At 45.7% G+C, this 20,060-nt stretch overlaps 2 protein-coding genes across 2 annotated transcripts in view; one reads left to right on the top strand and one right to left on the bottom strand.

The window, feature by feature from the left end:
• Positions 1 to 1,181: 1,181 nt before the first annotated feature.
• Positions 1,182 to 6,410, top strand: Trim15 (tripartite motif containing 15). The gene is made up of 6 exons (XM_004671914.2): positions 1,182 to 1,424; positions 1,732 to 1,827; positions 3,767 to 3,997; positions 4,689 to 4,711; positions 5,817 to 5,929; positions 6,370 to 6,410. Exons 1-6 carry the CDS (start codon positions 1,182 to 1,184, stop codon positions 6,408 to 6,410), a joined length of 747 nt encoding a protein of 248 aa, XP_004671971.2.
• Positions 6,411 to 9,136: 2,726 nt separating this feature from the next.
• Trim26 (tripartite motif containing 26) overlaps positions 9,137 to 20,060 on the bottom strand; it is a 39,768-nt gene continuing 28,844 nt past the window's right edge. Inside the window, exon 10 of the transcript XR_006638579.1 lies at positions 9,137 to 9,390. The gene's annotated coding sequence lies outside the window, so the exon portion shown is untranslated. The remainder of the gene's footprint in view (positions 9,391 to 20,060) is intronic.

The following is a 20,060-nucleotide window of genomic DNA, read 5'->3' as shown; positions in this document are numbered from 1 at the left end:
TTTGCATCTCCTTCATGCTTAGATATAATAACAGGAAAATAGTAAACCCATCATGCCCTTTATACATTTAAAATTTTATACATTTAAATTTAGTAATGAGGCTCATCCTAATTGGATGGCTCATTTATGAAAGGACCAGATCCAAGTTGCCATGTAGAGTCCCCAGATTTTCCTTCTGGGACCCCCTCCCAGCTGGGGGAGAGGGGTGGATACCACCCTCAGTTTCGGAGCCTCTCTGTTTCTATTATCTCTTAAAATAATCTCTCATAATTCAAAAAAATAAAAAAGTAAACCATAGGTAAATGTGGCTGAATATATTTCACTAATTTAGTTTTCTAAAATTTATTAACATTTGCATTATGATTGCTTCAATTAAAATATTAATGGAGAACTGGTCATGGTGGCTCATGCCCATAATCCCAGAAATAAGAACTGACATAAGATTGTTGTAAATTCAAATCTAACCTGGGCTACAGAGTGAGTTCAAGTCTACAGTGAGCTACAGTGAGACCCTGCCTAAAAAAATATAAAAATAAGATAAAGTAAACGAACTAAAATTGAAATGTCGAAGTTCTGGGAGATGGTGGCATGAAGCATAACGGGCTGGGAGTGCAGGGAAGATCAGCACGGGCGGGCGGCAGCTGAGAAAAGCAGGCGGCAGGACCTGCAGCTCCGCGGTCTGCAGTCTTCTCACTGCCTCGGGCGGGCGGGCATTGATCCACTCGGCAGCAACCTCGCAGCCAGAGGTTTATGGCTCCCTCGTGCTCAGCCTGACAGGAAAAGGCCCTTCCCCACCCTACTTTGGGTGAAGGGTTCCAGGAAACCGTCTCCCAGTGACCTCATGGTGCTGCTGCTCCCCACCCCAGGTCCAGGCGATAGAGGCGGAGAAGTGAGATCACTTGGATGTCTCTGGGAAATGCTAAGTTATTCAAGATGCCCTGGAATTTGGACCTGCTCAGAGGCTGGGTGGTGGCGCAGGGTTCTGGGCAGTGCAAGAGGCAGGGCCAGGTGGCTCCCCTGAGTTGACATGCCGGCCTTCCTCTCAGCCTAGGCGACTGTGAAGGCTTTAAAAGTGACTCAATTTCAGGGAAAGGCAATTCAGCCCGCCAGGAAGTCTAAACCTTAGAGCCATGATGCAGTGACTGTGCGGCCTTGCGGGTTCTGCTCCCCAGCGCGCCTAGATGGGGACCAGACCCTTGGGCAGGATGCTGCTCTGCCAGGAGGAGGAGGAAGAGAACACAGAGGCCTCAGTGGTCCCCACGCCTCTGGGTCCCCTCAGGGAGACCTACTGCCAGAAACACAGCGAGAAGATCTACTTCTTCTGTAAGACTGACGCGGAGTTCCTTTGTGTGTTCTGCAGGGCGGGCCCTGCCCACCGGACTCACTCCATGGGCTTCCTGGACGAGGCCATCCGGCCCTACCGGGTAAGAGGCAGACAAGCTGCTTCACCTGGGCTGGGTCCTTTACGGGTGCTGGTGAAGGGAACATGGAGGGAAATTGCTTTCTAAAGCCTTCTATCTAAAGCCCTGCACAGCTACCTAAGCATGACTACCCTCTCCTCACTGCTCCCATGTCAGACTCCTGTTCTGGATGGTGACTATTAGGGCCAGGGACTGATCCTTTGTCATCTTCAAATTTCTCAACCTCAGTGGCGTGCCCAGAACCACTGCAGGCAATATCTGTGAGTTGGATTATTAACTGAGCCACCTTTCTCTGCCCATTCTCCCACAGGATCATCTCAGGAGTCAGTTGGAAGTTCTGAGGGTGAAGAGGGACAAGATTGAAAACATAAAGTGCAGAGAAGACCAGAAGCTGCAAGGACTCCTAGTATGGCCACGCCCCTGCCACATTCTACTTCCGGTGTTTTCTTTCTGCTCTTCCCCTTCCCTTCTTTCCCCTTCCCTTTCCCTCTTCTTCCTGCCTTCCTTCTTTTGAGATGGGTCTCATGTGTCCCAGGTTGGCCTCAAAATCACTACACAGCCAAGGTTAACCTTGAACTTCTGATGCTTCCACCTTACCTATGCTTACAGGCATGCTCCACCACACCTGCTATATGTAGTGCTAAGGATGAAGCCCAGGCTTCATGAATGCTAGGCAAAGCAATCCACGCACTGAGCTACATGCCCAGCCCCTCTTTGGGGCATTTTCTTAGCAGAATGGGGGATCTTATTGATTTGTATCTATTGCCAGGCTGGGAAAGAACTGGTTAACTGTCTTCATTCACCTTCCTGTGTCTACACAAAGCCATCTGGTATTGCAGGACATCAGAGCTGGAAGCTTTCTACTACATGATATATTGTGTTCTTTTTAAAAAAAATTTTTTTTGTCCATTTAGAGAAAGTGAGGGGGGAGGACAGAGAGAGGGAGAATGGACATGCCAGGGCATCTAGCCACTACAAACAAACTCCAAACGCATGCACCCCCTTGTGCATCTGGCTTATGTGGGTACTTGGGGAATAGAACATGGGTCCTTAAGTTTCACACGCAAAACGCCTTAACCACTAACCCTATTGTGTTCTTTTTTTTTTTTTTCTTCTTTGATTAGGATCTCACTCTGGTCCAGGCCAGCCTGGAATTAGCTATGTAGTCTCAGGGTGGTCTTGAACTCTCAGCGATCCTCCTACCTCTGCCTCCCGAGTGCTGGGATTAAAGGTGTGCGCCACCACGCCCAGCTTGTGTTCATTTTTTACACAAGGGGAAACTGAAGTCTAGAAAAGTGATGCTACTAAGGCTACATGGTAAAGCCCTAGTTAGAGCATGAGTCTCTTGACCCTGAGTCCATCACTCTTCTGGCCTAATATATCCACCTGAAACACTATCTTCAGCTGGGAAGCCTGGGACAGTGTTCATTAGCACCAGGATTCAATCTCATAGTCTAATCCTGAAGACAGGGTAATGGAGTGGCTCTATCTAGCTGCCTCTTCCTTTATGGTACAGTTATCAAGGGGGAAATCCACAGCGGGTATTTCTGCTACTTCCACCAAGGAGATGGAATCTCGGGACAGAAAGCTCTCTCTGACATCATCCAATTCCCATCAAAGCATGCTCCACAGATTGTGAACCCCTGGCCAAAACAATCTCACACTCTTCCACTAGCAATGGACTCTAATCACAATGTTCTTTTGCCTTATTTTCTAATAACATAATATATACTAGTTATATATAATAGATAATAATAGTCACTCCACCAAACTCTAAAGAAAACATGGTAGAATATCATTAAATATGCAAGGATTTTTGAAAAGTTCAACCTAGGTTGGAGAAATGACTCAGCAGTTAAAGGCACTTCTTTTCAAAGGCTGCTATCCAAGTTTGATTCCCTAGTACCAACATAAATCCAGATGCACAAAGTGGCACATGCATATGGAGTTCCCTTGCAGTGACAAGACCCCTGGCATACCCATTCTCTCCCCCCCCCTCTTGTAAATAAATAAAATATTTTAAAAATCAATAATTGGCCGAGAGAAGTCTTAGCAGTTAAGGCTCTTGCTTGCAAAGCCTAAGAACCCATGTTCAACACCTCAAAACCCATGTAAGCCAGATGCACAGGGTGATGCATGCATACAAGGTGACACTTGCATCTGGAGTTCACTTGCAGTGGCTAAGGTTCTAGCACGCCAACCTCCCTCTCTCTCTCTGTCTTGCTCGCTCTTGCTCTCTCTCTCTCTCTCATAAGAAAATTTTAACCAATAATTGGCAGATTATTCTGAACACCATCTTTGAGCCCCTCCATAACCATGTACATTTTTCTTTCTATCCCTCACAGGCTCTAATTGAAAACAAGAAGCAACAAGTAGAAACTGCTTTTGAAAGACTGTATCAGGAGCTAGGGGACCAACAGCGCCTCCTGCTGGCTAGGATGAGGGGTCTGGAACAGCAGATCTGGAAGGAGAGGGATGAGTACATCACAAAGGTCTCTAAAGAGGTCGCTCAGGTGGAAGCCCAGGTGGAAGAGCTGAAGCAGAAGTGTCAGCGACCGGGAAGTGAGCTTGTGCAAGTGAGAAACACCCCACTACCCTGTATGAGAGCAGAGGGTACCACAGGAAAGGGGCGCTATGCTGTGGTGACTGCTGGAGAGGAAAGGGAAGTGGGGACAACCTCTGTTGAAAGGGATGGGTGGTTGTCTGCCTCCTCTCCAGAAGGCTGGAGACTTGCCCAAGGCATACATCATGGTCACATGAAGATCATTTGGGTCAGACAGTCTTGGATTTGTATATTGGCTCTTCCAATTGTGTCACTTGAGGGAATCTTTTAACCTCCCTAACCATAGAGATGATATGATAATAGCACCTCCTTCATGTGCTGATCATCCATATGAAAACTAACCTATGTGTGATGCTTAACTTGAGCACACAGGAAGTGTTCCACCAATGGCCCTGCAGCACTCTCCGTGCCCCTGTTCCTCCTCAGGTCCACCTGGAGCTCAGGCTGGTCCTTGCTCTCCACCATATCTTAGTCGTTAGAGGAAGAACTTGTCTGAGGATAATTCTGAGACAGAGGAACAAGTACAAAAGAACCAGCTGCAGAGTTCATAGTAGCAGAAAATATGATGGAAAGAACAGTTTACTATGTGGGTAATTAAGGAAATCTAGAGCTCAAGGAATGAGAGTTTTCAGCTGTTTTAACAGAATCCCTGGTGTGAAGGTCCCATGGGAAACTAAAGGCATGTTCTTGTTTTTCTTTTGTAGGATGTCAGAGTCTACCAGAGCAGGTAGGGTCCCTGTCCAGTCTGCCACCTTCATGTGCATCCTGGAGATATTGAGAACCACCTTCCTCATGAACCGAGGAAAACACTCTGATAAGATACACAGGCCACTTGATCCCTCGCTAAAAGTGAGGGCTGGAGAGATGGCTTAGTGCTTAAGGTGCTAGCCTATGAAGCCTAAGGACCCAGGTTCTACTCTCCAGATGCCACATTAGCCAGATGCACAAAGGTGAGGCAAGCACAAGGTCGCACATTCCCACTAGGTGTGGCCCAAGTGTCTGGAGTTCAATTGCAGTAGCTGAGGCCTTAGCCACCAATTCATTCTTTTTCTTTATTTCTTTCTTCCTCCCTCTCTCTCTCTCTCTCTCTCTCTCTCTCTCTATCTCTATCTCTATCTCTATCTCTATCTCTATCTCTATCTCTATCTCTATCTCAAAGATAAAATAAAATAAAGAAATAATTTTTTTGTTTAAGTCCAAACTCAGTGGGAGGAAGGACTGACACCTGAGGTTGTCCCTATGACTTCCACATGTGTGCTGAGACATTCACCTACACACTCATGAGGAGGGATAGGGGCTAACATGCAGAGGAAGCTGAGACCCAAGGTAATGACAGACTTTTGCAAGGCCACACAGCCAATAAGCAATGAGAACTGAGCCGGGATAGAATCGGGATCTTTTCCCCTGTGAAATTTCTTTCATCTTTTTTTTTCCCCCACTTCCTCCTAGCTCCTTTCCTTTTATAAGAATTAGCACACAGATTAGAAAGATGAGTGTAAGGCTGGTTTCCCACTGATGCCATATGCCCTGTAGAGGCTAAGAGGGGTAATGTTCTCTGCCCCTCTCAGCTGGACAGACCCAAACACTCTCTTTAATGAGCCAGCCTCCAATTCCCAAAGTTGTTGAAATTAGCTTCCTGCGGGTCTGAAATGCCTATTGCTTCAGTAACTATACATTTTGAGAAAGGGCAAAGCAGTGGTGCTGAAGCTAATCATTCACCACAAGCACCTGCTCTGGACCACTCTTCAGTCTGACTGTGATCTCACTTGGTTTGTATCACCTGAACATTGTTTTGGGAATTTAGACCTAACCCATTAACAACTGTTCGGCAGGTGTGAGAAGACTTTTGTGAATCCAGAGGCCATTTCTTCTGACCTAGCCAAGAAGATCCTTGAGCTTCACCGAAAAATACTCATCCTCCCAGACATGATGAAGACGTTTTCAGGTAAAGAGGCTTCACTTCTCACTCCACTCATTAGTTGCCTTGTCTTTAGCTTGTCTCCATCTTTCCATCTTTCCCTTAGCTCCAAAATTTGGCTCAAAACACCAGTGTGGTGGCACATGCCTGTAATCCTACCACTGGGGAGACTGAGGAAGGAGGATGGCAGATTCCAGGCTAGTCTAGGTTATATGTAGTGAGACCCTGTCTCAAACAAACAAACAGCCCTGTAAGTAGCATTCCTTCTCCAAACCTTCCCATGTGACAAGCCTCCTCTGTCTGAGGTGGGAGCGCTGGACTGAAAGTCAGGAAGGTGAGGTGCACTTCTCTTCCTTCAGATCCAGCCAGAGCCAGGCCTTTGCCTGCTTCTGTCCTTACACACAGTCAGAATACCTTTCCCTTGTGAGCAAATAAGTCACAGGTTTTTCTGTTTCTGCTTTCCTCAGAAAATTTGGTACAGCATCTGGAGACGGATTCAGGTAACTAGCAAGTTACTGGAGAGGGGGATTCTCTCATTTACCTATTTGAGCCATGGCTACAGAGTAATTCCTGATTGCTACTGTCTCTACTCTAGCTCCTCATGGCTCTTAGACTCTCAGCAAATTATTTATTAGGCCTCTTCTTCCCATGCTGCTCCATCTATAAAATGGAAAGAATACTAGAATAAAAGAGTAGTATAGGGCTGGAGAGATGGCTTAGTGGTTAAGCATTTGCCTGTGAAGCCTAAGGACCCCGGTTCAAGGCTGGATTCCCCAGGACCCACGTTAGCCAGATGCGCACACATCTGGAGTTCGTTTGCAATGGTTGGAGGCCCTGGCGCACCCATTCTCTCTCTCTTTCTCTCTCTCTCTCTCTGCCTCTTTCTCTGTCTGTCACTTTCAAATAAATAAATAAACATAAAACAAAAAATTTTTAAAATACTAGTATAAAATAAAGTATAGGGTGTGGTCACACACGTCTTTAATCCCAGCACTTAGGACACAGAAGCAGGAGGATCACCATGAGTTCAAGGCCACCCTGAGACTACATAGTGAATTCCAGGTCAGCCTGGCCTAGAGTAAAATCCTACCTCAAAAATAAAATAAAATAAAATAAAGTGTAAAACCAGTATATAGAATACTAGTATTAAAAGCTCTTAGGCTAGGGCTGGAGAGATGACTTAGCAGTTAAGGCACTTGCCTGCAAAGCCAAAGGACCCAGGTTCGACTCCCCAGGACCCATATCAGCCAGATATACAAGGTGGTGTATGCATCTGGAGCTTGTTTACAGCAGCTGGAGGCCCTGGTATGCCCATTCTCTCTGTCTGCCCCTCTCTCTCTTCCTCTCTCAAATGAATAATAAAAATAAAATATATTTTTAAAAACCTCTTGGGCTAGAGATATGGCTCAGCAGTTAAGGTGCTTGTCTACAATGCTTAAGGACCCAAGTAAATTCCCCAGTATCCATGTAAAATTCCTGATGCATAAGGTGGGGCATGCATCTGGAGTTTGTTTGCAGTGGCTAGAGGCCCTGGTGTGCCTATTCTTTCTCTCTCTCTCTCTCTCTCTCTGTCTGTCTCTGTCTCTCTCTCAAATAAATAAAACATTAAAATAAAAAAAGCCCTAGCCAAGCGTGGTGGTGCTTGCCTTTAATCCCAGCACTCAGGAGACAGAGGCAAGAAGATCGCTGTGATTTTGAGACCAGCCTGAGATTACATAGTGAATTTCAGGTCAGCCTGGGCTAGAGACCTTACCTTGAAAAAACAAAACAGCTCTGAAGACCAAAGAAATTAATACATTCAAAGACCCTGGCATAGAGTTTGATGATCAGTCACTTGTGTAGATATCACCCAAAACTATTAAAAAAAAGCCAAAACTATTTATCAAGCCCTTGTGTTTTGCCCAGAATTATGTTAGATCCTCTGCCAGTTTGAACAAATATACAAAATTTCCAAAAGTAGCATTTATAGTTGGTCATGGTGGCTCACACATATGCCAGCATTTGGGAGGTGGAGGCAGGAAGGAGGATCAGGAGTTCAAAGCCAGCCTCTGCTACCTAATGAGTCTGAGGCCAGCCTGAGCTATATGAAATTCATTCTCTCTCCTCTCCTGCACCCCTCTCTCCTCTCAAAAGCATTATAGCAGTTCACGGTGGCTCATACCTGTAATCTGATTCTGAGGGGGCTGAGGCAGGAGTTCAGGGTGGCTCATACCTGTAATCTGATTCTGAGGGGGCTGAGGCAGGAGTTCAGGGTGGCTCATACCTGTAATCTGATTCTGAGGGGGCTGAGGCAGGAGGGCTTCCACATGTCAGAGGCAAGTTTGGGCTTCTTAGTTACTTCCAGGTCAGCCTGAGCTAGAGAACTTTTCTCTTTTTTCAAAATATTTTATTATTTTATTTGAGAGAGGGAGGAGGGGAAGAGAGAAAGAGACAGCGACAGAACGGACACATCAGAGCCTCTACCCGCTGCAGAACTCCAGATGCATGTGCCACCTTGTGCATCTGGCTTATGTGGGTCCTGGGAAGTTGAACTTGGGTCCTTTGTCTTTGCAGGCAAGCACCTTAACAGTTAAGCCCTCTCTCCAGCCCTAGAGACCCTTCCTCAAAAAAAAAAAAAAAAAAAGTGAGAGAACAGGTCTTGGGATATAGCTTAGCATTGGAGCATGCTTGCCTAGCACGCACAAGACCCCACTATCAGAAACGAGGGTGGAAGAGAGCGAGAAAAAGAGAGGAGGTGTGAGGAGGACAAAGGAGAGAGGGACGGACAGGAAAAATAGTATTTACTTTTAAATTGGACTTTAATGTAGAAATTGTCCCCACAAGCATCACGTCTTTCTGATATAGATTTGAGTGCTTCTCAAACTTAATGAGTATTAAAAAATCACCTAGGCGTCCTGTAAAATGTAGACGACTCTGGTTTATTTAGTTTTTTTTTGGGGGGGGGGCAAGAATTCTGCGTCTCCAGCAAGCTCGCAGGCAATGCACCCCTGACGCTGGTCCAGCCGCCGCACGTGGAGAAGATTCCTCGGCAGCGACGTCGCGTCAGTCCGCTTGGAACCGAGGGCGGCGTCCGGGAGGCGGTGCTCGGGTGCCGGGTCGCCGGGCCGACGCCCGTCCCGGCCCCCAGCCCCCAGTGAGCCCCGCCCCGCGCCAGCCTGGAGCCCAGGAGGGGCGCTGCTCGCCCACGCGCGGCAGAGCCTGCCCGCCCTGCAGCGCCCGTTCTGCGGCGCCGTTGGCCCTTTGCTGGCCGTCTGGAGAGCAGGCTCCTGCCCGACTTTGCATGCTGCGGCAGAGACAGCAGCAGTCCTGGGAGGAGCTCGAGCCTGGCCCGCGCAGTGGAGGCTACGAGATGTCGGAGCCTTGCATGGTGGCTTCTACTTCATCTTGTGCCCTTCAGCTCCCTGCTCCCTGACGTCCTGGTGACTGGCCGTGGTGCCCGTCTGGGTCGAGTCAGAGGCAGGCAAGGTAATCCCAGGATACCAACAAATCTGGGAGCCAATGCATAAAGGAGAAAAAAGTTATGTAAAAGCTTTGAAATAATTACTGTAAACCGCACGTAGGGGCTGCTGGAGGATGTGAGGCGCAGTCACCCGCCAAGGGTTCCTGGGGTGTTTAAAATGTGAATTGTCTCCGTAGCTTGGTTCCCAGCAGGTGGCGCTGTTGTGGGACCTTTAGGAGGTAGAGCTGTGTTTGTGGGTCACTGGGGGCGGACCTTGAGGTTTCTTTTCCTGGCCTCACTTCCTGTTCCTCTGCTTCCTTGATGTGTATGCAATGTGACCAGCTGCCCTTCTGCTCCCCACACCTGCCACCATGCCTTCCTTACCACGATAGACTATACCCCTGGAACTGTAAGCCAAAATAAACTTTCCTTCCTTAAACTTTTGTTGTTGTTTTTCAGGGTAGGATCTCACTCTAGCCCAGGCTGACCTGGAATTCACTATGTGAATTCAGGGTGGCCTCGAACTCATGGCAATCCTCCTACCTCTGCATCCCGAGTGCTGGGATTAAAGGCTGTACCACCACACCCAGCTCAAACTTATTTCTTGTCAGGTATTTGACTACACCAATGACTAAAGTAACAAATAATTTGCCTCTCTGTATGGGAATCTGTGAAGAAAATGCATGATCACATATAAAAAGATGATTTTGGTTCATGCTCAGAGGCTCCAGTTCATGTCTGCTTTGCATCTCTGACTAACAGCGTATCACAAAGGAAACTCACAGCAGAGACCTGTTCTCCTCATGGTGGCAGGGAAGAGGCCAAATAATTCCCTTAAGGACATGCTCCCAATGGCCTAGTTTCCTACCAGTGGACCAAGAGGGACATTCCAGGTCCAGGCTATAGCTTGGATAGAAAACTATCGTCATCTTATTGTCTGAAAATAACATTTTTGACTCTTCTTGCTAATCTATCTCTTACTTTTTTTTAAATATATTTATTTGAGAAAAAGAGAGAATGGGCATGCCAGGACCTCCAGCCACTGCAAATGAACTCCAGATGCATGCACGCCCTTGTGCATCTGGCTTACGTGGGTCCTGGAGAGTTGAACTGGGATACTTTGGCTTTGCAGGCAAATGGCTTAACTGCTAAGCCAACTGATCCATCTCTTTTTCTAACCTAAATGTTTATATCAAGACCTCCAACACTGTATTGAGGTCACACTAGCTATGAGAGAAGGTTTCCTTAGTCTGTGACTGTTAAATGGGCTTTGAGTTGCTGTTGACAAAGTACTTGACATAAATAACTTAAAGGGAGAGATGATTTACTTTGGTTCAGTTCCAAAGGTTTCAGCCCCTAGTGCTTGGCTCAGCTGACTCTGGGCCTGTAGTGAGGCAGGACAGCATAGCAGCAGGAGCTACTCACTTCATGCAGGACAGAAAGCAGGAAGGGGCCAGGGCATGATTTAGCCCAAGACATGTCCTCAGTGACCTACTTCCTTCAATCAAGCCCTATTTCCCAATAATAGCATCTTATTATGAATACATCAAAGGATTAATCCATTGATTAGATCAGAGCCCTCAGGATGCAATCACTTCCCATAAGTCCTTTTAGGGACAACCACATCCCCAGCATGAGCCTATGAAGGAGGCACATTCAATCATAACCCTTACTTATATGTAAATAAGTTCATTAGGGTTTCTTGGTTAAGTATGAGAATTGTGGAGTTTGGGTAGAGCTTTTCCCAAGCCAAAAGAGTGTGTCTCAGAAAGGCCGGAGCATAGCGCAGTGGTGGAGCACTTGTCACACACACACACACACACACACACACACGATGTGGTAGCACATCCTAGTACTTGGGGGGTAGAAGCAGGAAGACCAGAAGTACAAGGTTATCCTTTCAGTACATAGTGAGTTCAAGGCCAAGTCTGGGATACATAAGACCCTAAAAGTATAGGGGAAGGGGGCTGGAGAGGTGGCTTAGCGGTTAAGCGCTTGCCTGTGAAGCCTAAGGACCCTGGTTCGAGGCTTGACTCCCCAGGACCCACGTTAGCCAGATGCACAAGGGGGCGCACGCGTCTGGAGTTCGTTTGCAGTGGCTGGAGGCCCTGGTGCGCCCATTCTCTCTCTCTATCTCTGCTTCTCTCTCTCTGTCTGTCGCTCTAAAATAAATAAAATAACAACAACAAAAAAAAAAAATTTAAAAAAAAAAAAAACGTATAGGGGAAGGGAAGGAGGGAAACCACTGAGTGGTCACAAGTGCCTGGCATTGGCCATGATGGCTCTTTAGGCTGGTGAGAGGTTCTAGCTGTCAGAAGGAAGCTGCTTTCTGCCTCTGAAGAGATAAAAGTACCTGTTTCATGGCAGTATTGTGAGGCTTAAATGGACTAATAGTGCTGGGGATTTTAGTAATTTCTAAATTTTATTTATTTATTTATTTATTTATTTGAGAGCGACAGGCACAGAGAGAAAGACAGAGGGGGAGAGAGAGAATGGGCACGCCAGGGCTTCCAGCCTCTGCAAACAAACTCCAGACGCGTGCGCCCCCTTGTGCATCTGGGTAACGTGGGACCTGGGGAACCGAGCCTCGAACCGGGGTCCTTAGGCTTCACAGGCAAGCGCTTAACCGCTAAGCCATCTCTCCAGCCCGATTTTAGTAATTTCATTAAAGTTGTTCCTTTTCTGATTATGGAGTTGAGGCAAATTCCATTAAATGGAACTATAGCAGAAGGCTCCCTGACTCAGCAGCAGAACAATCACTCCTCCCCATTACTTTTTTTCATGTGATCAGAAAGTCTGTGGTCAAAGTCTAAGCCTGGGATAAGAGTTAGCAGAGCTCATATTCTGAACCACAGGTGAAAATGTGGAGGAGTAAAACTAAGGCTGGCCTCTTGTCACAGCCAATTTTACCTGTATCTCTTGTGCTAGATGTCTCCTGAATTCCCTATAATAAAATCTCTCAGGCTGGAGAGATGGCTCAGTTAAGGTGCTTCCTGAAATGCCTAACAACAACCCAAGTTCCATTCCCAGTGCCCACATAAAGCCAGATGGACAAAGTGGTGCATACATCTGGAGTTTGTTTGCAGTAGCTAAAGGCCCTGGCTCACCCATTCTCTCTCTCCTTACAAATAAATATTTTTTTTAACTTATTAGAGAAAGAGGCAGAGAGAGGTGGAGAATAGGTACACCAGGGCCTTCAGCCACTGCAAACGTGTGCCCTCATGTGCACATGTGCGACGTTGTGTGCTTGTGTCACTGCAGCTGGCTTATGTGGAACCTGGAGATTCGAGCATGTGTTCTTAGGCTTTGCAGGCCAGCACCTTAACCGCTAAGCCATCTCTCCAGCCCAACAAAATATATGTATGTATGTATGTATGTATGTATGTATATTTTTTTCGAGGTAGGGTCTTGCTCTAGCCCAGGCTGACCTGGAATTCATTATGTTGTCTCGGGGTGGCCTCGAACTTTTGGCAATCCTCCTACCTCTGCCTCCTGAGTGCTAGGATTTAAGGCATGGGCCACCATACCCAGCTAAATAAATATATATGCTTTATCTTAAGTATATACATATTTAAATATCTACATATAAATATATTTTTAAAGCCTTTCTAAACTTAAAACTCCCCTCAAAAAGAAAGAAGGAAGGAAGGAAGGAAGGAAGGAAGGAAGGAAGGAAGGAAGGAAGGAAGGAAGGAAGGAAAGAAGGGAGGGAGGGAGGGAGGGAGGGAGGGAGGGAGGGAGGGAGAAAGGGAGGAAGGAAGGAAAGAAGGAAGGAAGAGCTGGGTTTGGTGTCCCAGGCCTTTAATCCCAGCACTAATGAGGCAGAAGTAGGAGGATCTCTGCAAGTTCAAGACCAGCCTGAGACTACATAGTGAATTCCAGGTCAGCCTGGACTAGAGCAAGACCCTACCTTGAAAAAACAAAGAAAAAAAGAAGAAAAGAAACAGGCCAAAACTACACTGTGAAGTTTATGTTACTGTTTTTGAAAATAGATTTAATGGACAATTTTGTGTAAAACATGACTTTCAAAATAGACTCAAGAGGACACAGAAATTAAAATTTTAAAGCCTCCTTATTGGTACCCCCCTACACACACACAATAAGCAATAGGCTCAATCAGGTTTTCCAGGTAAGTTTTTATAAAACTTAAAAAAGAATTGATGATTGATTCCCACCATAAAAATGAGGTATTCCAGAAAACAGAGGAAATACTTTCCAAATCATTTTATGAACCTAACATAAACTTGAAAGCCAATTTTACTTTTGAATATAGACATAATGCAAATAAAAATATCTGTTTGCAATGGCTAGAGGCACTGATGTGCCCCTCCCCCCAAAATATATTTTTTATACATATATAAATGAATAGAAAGATAACTAAATGATAGTTTTCTCAAAAATTCAAAATGACTTGATATAAAAGTTGATTATTAAGAGAGGGAAACATTTCACTAGAAATAGGAAAGCATGTGCCATAAATCAATGGTCATTCTTTTTTAATATTTTTATTTATTTATTAGAGACAAAAACAGAGAGAGAGAGGGAGGAAGGGAGGGAGAGGATGGGCATGCCAGGGCCTCCATTCACTGCAAACGAACTCCAGATGCATATGCCACCATGTGCATTTGGCTTATGTGGGATCTGGAGAATTGAACCTGGGTCTTTAGGCTTCATAGGCATGTACCTTAACCATTAAGCCATCTCTCCAGCCCTCTATAGTCAATTCTTTAAATTATTATTTCTTGTTATTTTTATTTATTTATTTGAGAGCAACAGACAGAGAGAGAGAGAGAGAGAGAGAGAGAGAATGGGCGCACCAGGGCTTCCAGCCACTGCAAATGAACTCCAGATGCATGCGCCCCTTGTGCATTTGGCTAACGTGGGTCCTGGGGAGTTGAGCCTCGAACCGTGGTCCTTAGGCTTCACAGGCAAGCGCTTAACCGCTAAGTCATCTCTCCAGCCCTCAATAGTCATTCTTAATGAAAATGCTTAAACTAGGAATTGAATTTTCTTACTCTATAAAGAAAGGGGCTGGAAAGATGGCTCAGCAGTTAGTTAAAGGTGTTTACTTGCAAGCCTACCAGGCACAGTTCAGTTCCCCAGACCCCATATAAAAGCCAGATGCACAAAGTGGTGCATGCATCTGGAGTTCATTTGCAGTGGTAAGAGGCTCTGGTGCACCAGTTCTCTCTCTCTCCCTCCTCCCCTCCCTCTCTTGTTTGCAAGTAAATAGCTAAAATATACATATATTACAAAATTATATATCAAATAGCAAAATGAACATACTTGATTCCAACTAAAACTAGAAGCATCCTCAAGAATCAAGAATGAATAAGGATGCCATGTATTTATTGAACCTGTGCTGGAAGTGCTAGGTAATATAGTATAAATATTGAAATGAAACACAAATCCACCATGTCATCATTTCATCATTACAACTGGTTTTATTCAGAAGTGCTCCTTACCTCCATAGGAAGATTCTCTAAAAACCTCCAATCTCTTTTCCCATCCAAAGCTATGAGCTGGGTCAGGGACCTGTCCATCACATCCATAAACCAAGCTCTCTCTCCACTACGTCCTCACCATCACACCCTTGAAAAGACTGCCTGAATTATCACTGCCTGATCCCATCATATTCACTCTCATGGACTTTACATCTGATGCAAACACCAAAGGCAGTCTTTAACAACCTTCTCTCCCTGTACTCATTCCACCAGCAAGCTTAACCCAGTGGCCCACTGTCTTCCCCTTCCTCCACATTTGCCCATCACCCACGCTCAAAAGATGGTTTGCTATTGTGGCTTCTACCAAGTAATTAAGGAGAATTTATGCGAGGCACTTTTGTTTTTCAAGATAGGGTCTCACTCTAGCCCAGGCTGACATAGAATTCACTATGTAATTTTAGGGTGGCCTCCAACTCACAGCGATCCTACCTCTGCCTCCTGAGTGCAGGGATTAAAGGTGTGTGCCACCATGCCTGGCTCAGGAGGTGCTATTTATAAAGATGTGTGTAGTTTGGAGGAAAAGCAGGGAAATATGACTCATTCCTGCAAGGGCAACTGCTATGAGAGGGAGAGGGTCAGAACTGGAACCTGCAGAGGACATGGGCAAGAGCTGCCTCGGGCCCAAGGTAAGTGGGGGGAACAAGGGCCATTCTCCTCACTGCCCCCACCCTCAGATCTCTCTAGAGCAGCACGAGATGGCTAAGTGACATTAAGAAGTCACATTAGGGGCTGGAGAGATGGCTTAGCGGTTAAGCGCTTGCCTGTGAAGCCTAAGGACCCCGGTTCGAGGCTCGGTTCCCCAGGTCCCACGTTAGCCAGATGCACAAGGGGGCGCATGCCGTCTGGAGTTCGTTTGCAGTGGCTGGAAGCCCTGGCGCGCCCATTCTCTCTCTCTTCCTCTATCTGTCTTTCTCTCTGTGTCTGTCGCTCTCAAAAAAATAAATTTAAAAAAAAAAATTTAAAAAAAAAAAGCCCTCATAGTTTAAAAAAAAAAAAAAAAGTCACATTAGTGTGTGAAAAAGCCTGGATGGTATACTCCATGGAGAACATCCCTATAGGGCAGCATGAAACATCTGGCACAGAAAACACAATATCCAACACTCAAAAGGCCCTCCACTTAGTGTCCCCACTGTTAGTATCCTTTTGAGTTAAACTGCTCTTTCCATTTCCATCCAAAACTGTCTGCCTCCATTCTGGCCTCCATGATCCTCAATACTAGACAGTAGGCCATGACTTCCTTAATGTCTTTTTGGGTGCTATTTCCTCCTATGGATATCAGGACCCTCCTCTTCTTGGCCTGTGGGGGCAGGAGTTCCAGGTGTCAGTACCGGACCCCATTCTACTTTTAATCTTTATACTTACCTTAGGGTTTATTTTTGCTGCTGTTGCTATTGTTTTGGCTTTTCAAGGTAGGGTCTCACTCTAGTGCAGGCTGACCTGAAATTCACTAAGTAGTCTCAGGGTGGCCTTGAACTCATGATGATCCTCCTGCCTCTGCCTCCCTAGTGCTGGGATTAAAGACATGCACCACTACACCCAGCATTAAAGCTTTTTAATGACACCTACCTGTAGTTTTTTGGTTTGTTTTTCAAGGTAGGGCCTCACTCTAGCCCAGGCTGTCCTGAACTCTGTGTCCCAGGATGGCTTCAAATTTACAAGGATTCTACTACTTCTGCCTCCCCAGTGCTGGGATTAAAGCTGCACCTTGGAAGCATGGCATGGTGGGACACGCCTTTAATCCCAGCACTGGGAGCGGGGGGGGGGGAACGGGGGGGGGACGACACAGAGGTAGGAGGACCGCAGAGAGTTTGAGGCCACCCTGATACTACATAGTGAATTCCAGGTCAGCCTGGGCTAGAGTGAAATCCTACCGGGGGGCGGGGGGGCCTTGGTGTGTCACCAAACCCAGCCCTGTAGATTTTAATCCAAACTCTGTTGCATAAGCTCTTCCTTCTTACAGCCAATGATTGCGTGTCTGACTTCTTCACATAGATGCCCAGTAGATACTTCAAATGTAATACCAACAAAATAGAATGTGAACTTACATCAGTACCTCCCTAGCCACTTTTAACTTCCATCTTTGTCTCCTTGATCAAACTCCAAATTGAGGTGTTTCCTACTTTTCTCCTAACCATCTCCAATCCATTTAAATCAGCAAGTCATGTTGAATCTACCTCAAAATCCACGTAACATGTTCAGGCCCCATCTCTCTTACCAGGTTATTCAAAACCATCTCACATGAGCCTTCTTGAGCCCTTCACATCTGCCATCACTTCTCCAGAAATATTTTAAAATTTACACATAACACACCACACCCATTGTACTATTTTTTTGTAATTTTTATTTTTTCCATTTTTGACATTTTCTCTGTATTTTTCAACTACTATATACTTTTCATTTGCTATGCTTATTTTTTACTGCCTGTCACACCCTTCTAGGATGCAGGCTTCTTGAGGAAGGAGATGAATACCAGGTTCTAAGAACAATGCCTGGCACCCAGCAGGTGCTTCTGTTTGCTTACAGAATCACTACTCCTCCACATATACTTCAGTGGCTTCCCACTGAAATTGTAAAGCAAATCCAAGGCCCCACATCTCCATCTCTCTCCCCACCCTCCCCTGCCCAAGACAGTCTCTGTGCACACACTTGACTGTGCCTGGTAGTTGTAGCATTCCCTCTTGCTGTACTGTTACCCACGTTCCTTCTGGCCAGCTGCAATACCACCTTCTCAGAGTCCCTTTCTGACCACCTGTCAAATGACACCAGGTCACTGTTTCTCGCAGTCCTCTTTTAGTTGTAGTGCAGAGACTTCGTTACCACTGTCACAGTCACTACCCTGAAACATTTTGGGAGCTCAATAAATGTTTTAGAGATATATGAAAGCTGGAAATAATAAATTTGAGAGAACAGAGAAAAACTACCAAGGGCTGGAGAGATGGCTTAGCAGTTAAGGCATTTGCCTACAGAGAGGACCCCGGGTTCGATTCCCCAGGATCCACGTAAGCCAGATGCACAAGGGGGCACATGTGTCTGGAGTTCATTTGCAGTGGCTGGAGGCCCCTCTCTCTCTGCCCCTCCATCTCTAATAAAAACATCAAGAAATAATTCCTAACTTTTCTAGGATTGAAAAGTTATGAATTTCTATAGTGAAGAGCCCCATTGAAACAACTAGCAGAATGCTGTGAAGGGAGGGGGACTCATACAAACCACATCAAGAAACCTAAAAGTAAGGAGGCTGGAGAGATGGCTCAGCAGTTAAAGCACTTGCTTGCTTGCTTGCAGGCACAGGTTCAGTGTCCCAGCTACCCATATAAAGCTGGACATGCATTATTTTGCAGTGTCAAAGAGATCCTGGAAAATCCACACACACACGAAAATAAATAAGGTAGGTGGTAATGTCTTAACCATATGCATGTTGTTGGGCCCGAGGGAATGTAAATAAATGAAACCTAAGAGTAAGAACACAGTTAAGACCCTAAAACCTTCCAGTAGAGCATAGTTTACATGGGAACGATCAGGAAACAGGGTGCCCCACAAGAATTCTGAGCAACCATGAGAGCTACAACCAGTAGAGCAATCTTCCCAAGAAAAACTTTCCAGGAAAGAATCCTACAGTGAATCTCTAAGTGTGAATGTCAGATAGCCATATCTAATATTTAAAAATTCAACCTCAATTCACCTTAGGAAGTTAAATAAAAATATCACAATGAAGTAAGTTATGAGGGCAAACACAGGATAAGGGAATAGAACCAGTTCAGTTAGCAGAATGCTTGCCCATCATGCAACAAAGTTTGATCCTCAGCACCACATAAACCAGACATGGTGGCACATACCTATTAACCCCATCACCTGGGAGGTGGAGGCAGAGGATCAGAACTTCAAGATCATCCTCAGCTACATAGTGCTACATAGTGATTTTGCTAGTATGGACTAGATGTATTATAATAATCAAACCACACAGATCCCTAGTCTAATGGCTAAAGGGCATCCAGGAACTGAGCATGCAGGAGGGAACAGCTCCAGGTTCAAGGTCAAGAGACTTCAGACTAGATGCATAGATGTATACATAGATGTATATACTAGATGTATACACACACACCAAAAAAAAAAAAAAAAAAAAAACAGGGGTTGGGGCTGGAGAGACGGTGTAGCAAAGGACCCCAGTTCAATTCTCCAGAACCCACGTAAGCCAGATGCACAAGGGGCGCATGCATCTGAATTTCGTTTGCAGTGGCTGGATGCCCTGGCATGCCCATTCTTTCCCTCTCTCTCAAATAAATTAATTAATTAAATATATTTTTTTAAAAAAACGGGCTGGGGAGATGGGGAGCTTACTTGCAAAGCCTGATGGCCCGGGGTTCAATTCCCCAGTACCCACATAAAGCCAAATGCAGAGAATGAATGGTATGTGCACCTGGAGATTATTTGCAGTGTAAGGAGGCCCTGGTGTACCCATACTTTCTCTCAAATAAATATAAGCTGGGTATGGTGGTACATGCCTTTACTCCAGCACTTGGTAGGCAGGAGGAGGAGGATCACTGAGTTCGAGGCCAACCTAGGACTACAGAGTGAATTCCAGGTCATCCTGGGGTACAATGAGACCCTATTTTGGAAAAAATACTTAAAAAAAAAATCAAAGGGAGCCAGGCATGGTGGCACATGCCTTTCACCCCAGCAGTTGGGAGGCAGAGGTAAGAGGGTCACCTTGAGTTCGAGGCCACTCTTGAGACTACATGGTGAATTCCACATCAGCCAGGACTAGAGCAACACTCTACGGGGGGGGGGGGCGCATGGAGGGAGGCCTTAGTTGTTAAGGCCCTTGCCTGCAAAGCCTGAGGACCCAGGCTTGATTCCTCAGGACCCACATAAGCCAGACACAAAAGGTGGCACATGCATCTGGAGTTCATTTGCAGTGGCTGGAGGCCCTAGCATGCCCATTCTTTCTGTCTGCCTCTTTCTGTCTCTCAAATAAATTTTTAAAAAATTAATTATTTTTTTTTAAATCAAAGGGAAGCCAGGCATGGCAGCACACACCTTTAATCCCAGCACTTGGGAGGCAGAAATCAGACAATTGCTTTGAGTTTGAGGCCAGCCTGGACTAGAATGAGTTTCAAAAGTGAGCTGGAATGAGACCCTGCCTCAAACAAAACAAAAAACTTAAAGGAGCCATAAATGGGAGGACAGGAGACACTGTGACTTGCATGATCTTAGGATT

This window comes from Jaculus jaculus, chromosome 8 (genome assembly GCF_020740685.1).
Source record: "Jaculus jaculus isolate mJacJac1 chromosome 8, mJacJac1.mat.Y.cur, whole genome shotgun sequence".
NCBI lineage: Eukaryota > Metazoa > Chordata > Mammalia > Rodentia > Dipodidae > Jaculus > Jaculus jaculus.
This window is presented reverse-complemented; position numbering and strand designations above follow the sequence as displayed.